At 36.5% G+C, this 9048-nt stretch overlaps 1 protein-coding gene across 1 annotated transcript; it reads left to right on the top strand.

Annotated features, from left to right (window-relative positions):
* The first annotated feature begins 497 nt into the window (after window positions 1-497).
* Window positions 498-6377, top strand: LOC579236 (histidine triad nucleotide-binding protein 1). Its single transcript, XM_030988509.1, has 5 exons — window positions 498-625; window positions 2193-2342; window positions 2956-3060; window positions 3876-3948; window positions 4392-6377. Exons 1-5 carry the CDS (start codon window positions 518-520, stop codon window positions 4481-4483), a joined length of 528 nt encoding a protein of 175 aa, XP_030844369.1. The 5' UTR covers window positions 498-517; the 3' UTR covers window positions 4484-6377.
* The last annotated feature ends 2671 nt before the right edge of the window (window positions 6378-9048 follow it).

The raw sequence follows: 9048 nt of genomic DNA, 5'->3' as shown, positions 1-9048 counted from the left end.
TGTTCATTGGTTTGGTATCGCTACTGGAGTTAATTGAAATGGAAAATATACAGAAATGTATATAGACTATGTGGTTGGAACTATTAAACCAACCAATATAATCACGGAATACCTGTAACATGCAAAATGGCACTTTTTGTAGCACTGATCTATGTCTATAAAGGACAAAAATATTGAAAAGATGAATATATTGAATAGATAAATATATTTAAAAGATGAATATATTGAATTGATAAATATATTGAAAAGATTAATAAATACAAAACAATACTAAAATTAGTGATAGGATGAACTTATACAATAATGAATATATTAAAAAACGAACATATTGAAAAGGAGAATATATTAGAATCACAAATATAATGAGTAGATGAATATATAACATGTTGAAAGATGAATATATTTATTCAGAGATGAATATAAAGAATATGAATACAAGAGGTGAATATATTACCTTTTGGCTTGCCATACACAGCCAGTGGTTGTGTACGTGCAGCTCGATTCGTACACATCCAAAATGGCTCATTTCGTGAAAGGAGGGCGACTTGTATGGGCAACTTTTAGGACTCAACAGGTGCTAAATACGCCTAGAAAATCTATTCAAAGATGTCTAGCATATAGCCAGGTAATTATGATATGCTATTATATCATTAGAACCGATTAGCCTAATGCCATGCCATGCACTATCAAAGAAATGTAAAAACTATAGGCCTAAGTGGTGTTCAATTTTGGTGAACTAACACAGATATGAATATATGGGAACGAAGTAAATCTTTGAAACGTATCTAGAATAGATAGGGGGGGGGGGGGGTGGCGCCGGGGTAGACTAGCCTCTAGTGCCTTTTTGTGTTGAACGACTATTTTGACATTTGCCGTTCTTCATCTTTTCCTCATTCTCCTCCTCATTCTTCTCCTCCTCCTCATTATATTTCTTCTCATTCTTTTTCTTCTCCCTTTTCTTTTTTCTTCAAACTTCTTCGGTTCTTCTTCTCAGCTCCGCCTCCGGCTACTCCTCCTCCTCTTCCTTCCTCCCTCCCTCCCTCCCTCCCTCCCTCCCTCCCTCCCTCCCTCCCTCCCTCCCTCCTTCCCTCCCTCCTCCTCCCTCTCCTCCTCCTCCTCCTCCCTCCTCCTCCTCCCTCCTCCTCCTCCCTCCTCCTCCTCCCTCCCTCCCTCCTCTTCCTCCTCTTCATCCTCTTCCTCTTCCTCCTCCTCCTCCTCCTCCTACTGCCTCCTCCCTTCCTCCTCCTTCCTCCCTCCCTCCTCCTTCTTCACCCTGAATTAAGAAACTGTCTATCATGATTAGATGCTTTTAAAGGGAGTGTAGCCTGACTTCAAAACAATCTCAGAGTCTGAAATTAAGAGCTAAACTTAATTATAAAGGGAGTGTAGCTTGATGAGACTACGTGTCTTTCCAGTGGCCTGACTCCAGGGCCAATCGGGTATAATACGACTGCAGTCAACGCGACCGCAGCAATCTCGTGCGTGCAACATACATGTACATGAAACCGAAGCGTGAGGAGAACTTCGGTCTGTTTCGCGAAAGCGACCATGTACAGATTAAGTTGCTGACTACCATTAATCAAGTCCATTCGTTTCGTGCAGTTGTCCAAAAGAAGACATAGATGGAATTCTTTACCATCAGATATTACTTCTTTTAATAGTTTGAATTCATTTTAAAGAAAGCTTAAAATATATTTTATTTCCAATGATCTTACATTGTAACAATACTCATATCACTCCCCAGGGCAATTTTGTTTAAGGTTGTGCGGTCTATTTTCTTGTTTTTGTTTATGTTCTATTTTGTTTTTGTTCTTTAGTTATTGTTTATTCATATATCATTTTGCATGATTCTTTTATTAATTGTACTGTTTATGTGAATCTATCTCATTTCATGGTGGCTGCAACAGCAACCAATTTCCTATTTTTTACAGTCAATATTTTACTATTTTGTTAACTGCAATCGAAGATAATAATTATGTATAAGTAGTACTATTTACTGCATGTTGATGTAGCTGTTTTTTTTATGGAATTATGGAATTGAGTAAATGCTGAATTAAATTGATGGCGTTAACCAGTATTTGCCAAGCTATACTCCCTTTAAGAGTAGATAGAGTAGGACTGTACTGTCATCGAACCCAATATTATTAGATGATTAATTCCCTTTTATTATTAATTTTTCTCCAATTTAACAGCCGCGTTTTGTCGTTGAGGATGGCGAAGTACGAGCCAGCATCCTGGCCTCTGAGGCGAGGAAAGCCGACCCCAAGAAAGACAAACCAAACGTCTTCACAAAGATTATCAACAAGGAGATACCAGCTGATATAATCTATGAAGATGATCAGGTAAGGCATTTCATCTGCATTGCTTCTCTTCACCAAGGTGATAAAGATAAGCTTGAGTTCTGGTAATGAGAGATAATAAATTTTCATAGAATCCAACAAAACTTACACTGAATATCCAAGATTAAAAATAAATGCCATGCGCTGAATGATGTTGGTAGAAAATGTATAGAGGCTGAATAATGAGCTGGTTGGGTCAAAACACAAATTTAGCTTTGTTGTTTCTTTCTTCCATATATACAGCCACTGTACATGATTTAAAGGCATTAATCCTTATGCCCCAAACCCCCAAGTTACTTTCTAGTAATATCAGATAACATGTTCTATGTTATTTTGTTCATTTACATGTTAATGTTTAAATGCAAGAAAGAAAAAGTGAAATCCAAATTTAATTCAATTTTTTTTTTCACTCTCTCCCTCCCCCCCCCCCTTTTTTTTTCTCTCTCTCTCTCTCTCTCTCTCTCTTTCTCTCTTTCTCTCTTTCTTTTTTTCCCTCCCTTTTTTTCCCTCTCTCCCTTCCCCCTCCTCTTCCCCTTCTCTCTCTCTCTCTCCCTCCCTCCCTCCCTTTTCTCTCTCTCTGTCTCTCTTTCTCTGTCTCATCCATATATGCTTCCAGTGTATAGCTTTCCGAGATGTCAACGCTGTTGCCCCAACCCATTTCCTAGTGATCCCCCGCAAAGAGATCCCATGCATCAGTGAGGCAGGGGATGAAGACACGCCGGTAAGACCTTAAAATATTGTTCTGTGAAGAAAAATTGTATCGTAAATCTGGGCCCCATCTTACATAGAGTTGGTATCAATCGCACCTTATTTGTGATTGATATCAATAGCAAATATGTACATAAGAGAGAGGAGACTGCAATTCATTAATGTGCATAAATAAATGAGATTTCATGGGTATAAAATTGTTAAACCCTCTGGGGCAAGGCAAAGACCTCGGTCCTGTCTTTTAAAGAGTTGTGATTGATCGGAATCGATCGCAAGTTTGCATTTTCCTATCTCTTATATACATACTACATAGTTGCAATTAATCACAGCTTTTTAAAGCCCCACTGTCCTACTTGTAGCTACTTGCTCCCTCTATATAGAAAACTTCCCCAATCAGTGCCTGTTGGTCCCCCATGATCCTCTTTTTCTTATGTTATTTGAGAGCTGAGTTGATGAGATAACCACCTGTCAGTGATCTCGCTGTGTGGTCTAATCCCTCCTAGCCACACTAGTGTTGATAAGCTTTAAAGGACAGGTCCCTGGATATGCGTGCTTGTGAAAGATGAGCAATTCATAAAAGGCACCAGCATTACATTCCACAATATAGTTGCCACACTCTTACCAAGTGAGGTACGTGGGGACCTCACTTGGTAGGTTTATTCCTTGAATGAAAATAATACCAAAAAAAATCTACTGATAACGGCTGCTGGAGGTAATACCAGGGTAATAATTCCTGAAGCTCATCGAAGGCTCATAGGGATTCTCTAATGTGATATGTGCTACCCAAGAGAGAAATATGATTATTTTTCTTTCTTTTCTGTTACAAAGTTGCTTGGCCATCTGATGACGGTAGCCAGAAAGCTAGCGGACAAGGAACCATTGGAGGATGGATACCGAGTTGGTAAGATAGAGCTTATCTTTAATTATTCTGGTTATAAGGACACAACAAGTAAATCTTGGGGGGGGGGGGGATTCTGGGTGCCCAACTATCGGGAAATCAGAGAAAACCTAGGATATTAGTCCCCCTTTTTTCTTATTTCAGGAAAGTCAATGAAAGTGATAAATATTGAGAAAAATCGCTCAATCGGGGAAAAATAACAATTCCATTAACCCCCCAAAAGAGAGCAGTCTCGTCTGGATTTTCTCTTGTCAAACAGCGTTTTCAGACATTGAATTTGTTTTCAAACTGGATATATTTTGAAATAATATTTTTGATATTCTATCTGGGGAAAAGTCAGGTAAAAATAAGGGAATTTTTTGTCTTGCTAAAATACTTGGATTCCTTCAATTTCATTTTGTGCATCATACATCTAAAATACGTAAAATTTCTTTGTTCTTTTGTAGTCATCAATAACGGACAGCACGGCTGTCAATCCGTCTATCATCTACACGTTCACGTGATCGGAGGACGACAGATGAAATGGCCTCCAGGTTAGGTCAAAGGTCAACGTGATCCTGCTTCGGAAAGTGAAGGAGGTTTTCCAAACATTACTTGCATGTTATAAGATGCCATACAGGTCAATATTGAACTGTAAATCTCTCATGGTAATTGATAAGTGATCATTTCATAAATTGTTGATTTGGAACTTAGAAAATGGAATCAGAGTAAAAGCTGGTTTGCTAGAGAAGTGGCTCAGCAAATTGTCGGGGCACATAAAGATCTGATGTTTAATAAACTAATGTATAGTTATAATATTGATGTAATTTGGTTAAAAGGAGCTAACAAAAACTAGAAATATGCTAATTGAATTTAGTCCCATGATCATTATACGCCATTAGTTGACATCAAATTGAAACCTTTTTATTGCTTCTTAGAGCAAGGGTCCCTAGTTACTTCAATTTTGCCAAAGAAATATTGAATTTGAGATAAAGTCTAGAAATGTCACGCTTCAAATGAGAAAAAGGAGTTCATATTGTTATTTCTTAAGACATAAGTCAGTGATAAATCTATGGTCTTCTTTGCATTTACTGGCATATCTATTCAGATTTGAAAATAAGTGTTAGATTTAGAATCATGAAGTATGTACCCTTTTCTTGGTTTACGGAAAGAATATAAAGATATTATACCTTGCAGCTGTTTAGAATATTCTTTACAAATATTTCAATATTTCACTAACCCCTGTAGATATTCATGGAGGTGTTGAAATCATCATAAGGAGCTTAATCACTGTTTTTCATAATCATGTATGATTAAGATAATCCAAAGTTAACATGATCTGGAACATGTTAATCATGATTATGAAATCATATTAATGAATATGCTTATTGAATGTCAATTATATGTAGTATCGTAGTAGATGATGCACAGGTACCTTTTGTGTTAGTGTATGATTGAAATGATCATCAATTAATATTATTGGGGTTCTAGAATGTAGGGAATCTAATTGGTCAAATGACGACATGTGACAATGCATCATTCTATCCTACACCGCCTACCGTGCGAAATAGTTCCCATCGTATACTGTAGTGATAACTCGTGGCTTAAAGTGATAATGTACGACCGAGATGCGGCTATGTGTATCTCTGGCATCTACAAAATTAAAGACGCAATGAAATGTACATCGTTTCAAATATCAATGACATTGATACACACACTGAGATGTACATAACACTGTCGGCTTGTGCTTATTTACTAAGATATCATTCAAATTAAATGGCGGCCCCCAAACTCTGAATTTTGATCAGAAATTTTGCTTACCGGCATTTCTTAACTTTATACTCATATTTTAGACCTGTTTTATTAAACAAATAAGTCATGTTTTAAAGCTCATGCATAAGTGATTAGTGCACTGCACTTGGTTTAGTTACGATTCGGTAGGGTAGTGAACTTGACAAGTCTTGTCTACTTTATCTTCTCTTAAAAGCACTATGTACATGCAAATATGATTTATCTGTGAGGTAATACTAATACTACCCCACCCCCCCCCCCCCCCCCTCCATTCCTTTGTGAACCAGACACATGAAAAGTGGTAATGTTTATTTCTCATGTAGCTTACTTTCATCACATATGTTATCGATCTCTTTTTAAAAGAAAAACATAATGCAATCTTAAATCAATCGACTTGTAAGATCGATGAAGTGCGTGGATTGTAGGTTTATAACTTCATGTATAAAAACAGTCAGTATTTTATGTTTTCTGTTTGTAATTTGTTTAATTTCTTTGCATGTTACATGCCTATGTTTTTAATCTAGATTTTATGTTTATACAGCTTGCCACAAGTATATCACTATGTACCATTGGAATGCTACAGGTGCAGATATAATAGTTTCAATAAAAGTCAATCAAGACCGATCGATACTTTCAAAAATAACTCGATCAGGTACAGTTCATTTCACTTTGTATTCCAAAGGAGTTTGCCCAAGTAGATAGTCACGTGTAACAAAATCGTATGGGGAGAGAAGAGAAAGGGAGAGACAGAGAGTTGGGAGAAGGATGAAGAGAGAGAGAGAGAGGGGAGATGGGAAGAGAGAGATATAGAGAAAGGGGGGAAAGCAGGAGGAGGAAGAGACGGAGGAGAGGGGGTAAGAGTGAGATAACAAACCTCTTAGTCTTGTAGACTTTTGATGCTTATGAAATTGTTATGACCTTTAAAAGGGTCAAATTATTGAGGGGGTAATAAATAATTTTTCCAGCATGAAGATGTTCTAGCAACGCCCATTGTTGTCGGAAGATTGCAATATAGGACAGATAAATAAATTAAGAAAATCGAAAATAGTACAACTCGCGCTTGAATTGAAATGAAAGTACCCCATCTACTGCTGAAATCGAGACGATTTCTTCTGTGAATAACAATCGCAATCAAATTGAATTTGTGTAGCGTTTCTCAGCACTGTACATGGCAATCATTATTACCCCTGTCTTTGGATCAAATTGCTAACCCGCATAATTATGAGAGTATGCACGCTTCGCTCCCTGGGGAGTATTCAATCCAACCAATTCAATTCAATTCAATTCAATTCAATTTCGGTTTATTAATATCAACATATACAATGTACAATGCAGTAGTCCAGGGACCAATAATGCAATGTTTACATAGAATGTGCATAAAAACAGGAATGATCATATAAATGTATAATAAAAATGATAAAAGATAAAGTTAAAATTATTGTTCATACCTAAAGTTGTATACATATATAAATAAATGATAAAAGATGGATGATAATAAATGTTGAACCAGTTATTGCAAGTACAAATAATCTTTAAATTAAACAATTATTTAAAAACAAAAACAAAATATATATAGAGAGAGAGAGGGGGGGAGAGAGAGAGAGAGAGAGAGAGAGGAAATTGTTATATTGCAATTGTTAACATGAGATCCATAGACTGAAAAATATACATGCAGGTGTAATTAATATTCGCATCCAAACGGGTATCAATTTATAACACCTGGGTGGAGAGTGGCAAACGTAAATTAATATCAGTTGCCAAAGAACAGCGGTGTCGCGATGGGACTCGAACCGGCACGGACCATGTGTGAAAACCAAGCGACCAGATCCTGATTTAGTTTTGAAGTTGTGGCTAGTAACCCCATTTTTCATTTTTATTGTTCCATTTGTTGATCGAGTAATGTTAATAATATATTTTTGTCGGGCCCAATTCGGTGCAAAAAAACACAAAACACTTGTACATAAAAAATAGACGATATATATCTATGGACTGTAGTCAAACTTAAAAAACATTTAGACCCCCTACTGGGGTGGCATTTTTTTTGTGGAGAAATACTAATAATAATCATGCTTTAATACACAGGAAGCTAAAAACAAATTTTAAAATGAGCGCAGTGATGAATCGACTAACTTTTAACTCAAACTTATTACTAAAGTGAATTAACCGAAACCATGACGTAATTAATCTACATCAAAATAATATAAGTCATAACGTTGCAAAATAAACACTCTTTAAAATAAATTGTACGGGATCTAGAGACGAGTGGAAACAAACAAAAAAGAAACGGTGAAGAGGGAAATAAAGGCATGACTTCATTATTGTGAAATCGCTCGAAAGTGGTTACCAGGCCATTATCAAAATCGTGATAAAAATTATTCACATTTTCATTGGTCAATTTGTTGTTTAATTACATGACACTCTTTAGTACCATCTTGACAACACATAGTTTTGTGATATTTTGTCTTGTCGTAAACCAAATGTAGGTTTAGGGCGAGGGGGACTGAATCAAAAACTCTCTCCGAATAGATTTTTTCTTTTACTCAAACACAGCGAATTGGAGAGTGTTCTGATATTCACAGCTTCACAGTGTGAATGAATGGTGATGCTTATTTTACCTGACTGCTAAGAAAGCATACTGATTGTAAGTAAGCAACCAGACGACCGACGGCTTTAGGTCCTCTCTGAGGGACCTTGTAATGAGGATTAATACCTTACCAAAGGGCACTAGCGCATTGCCTTGGTTTCGAACCCGGGTCACCGGATTACGAGACCACTGCTCTACCGACTGAGCTATTATTTGTTCTATTTTCGTCACATTGTAATGAGATCACTTTCTGTATTTCCATCTGTTTTCTCTCATTTTCCTTCCCACGCGTATGACGTCACAATAGCGCCACTCGGCTCTGAAAGTAATGGTTTCACTATAAGTTTGAACTGAAAGAAATGATAAAGAAAAAAGGGGCGTCAACGTATACTTTTTGAAACTTCAGGAAAACGGAAGCAATAAATTCAAGTGGAGGCCCTTCGAACATTTATGCTCATTTTTAATTTCGGTTTTAGAATAGCTGTCAAGCATGATTGGAAAATCGGATTATTTCCGTAATAATCATGATTATAATGCCGATAGAAGTTTTGACATGGTGGGTTGAACTCAAGAAATACACTGACAAATTATCGCTATTTTGGCCCTAGTTTGTGCACTTGTCTTTTTGATTTATTGTTTTAATTAATTAATTAATTAATTAATTGATTGATTCATTCATTCATTCATTCATTCATTCATTTATTTATCTATTTATTTATTTATTCACTCAATTATTTACTTAATTATTT

This window comes from Strongylocentrotus purpuratus, unplaced genomic scaffold, assembly GCF_000002235.5.
Source record: "Strongylocentrotus purpuratus isolate Spur 01 unplaced genomic scaffold, Spur_5.0 spur5_scaffold_17, whole genome shotgun sequence".
In the NCBI taxonomy this organism is placed as follows: domain Eukaryota; kingdom Metazoa; phylum Echinodermata; class Echinoidea; order Camarodonta; family Strongylocentrotidae; genus Strongylocentrotus; species Strongylocentrotus purpuratus.
Note: the sequence above shows the minus strand (reverse complement) of the source record. Positions and strands in the feature narration are given on the sequence as shown.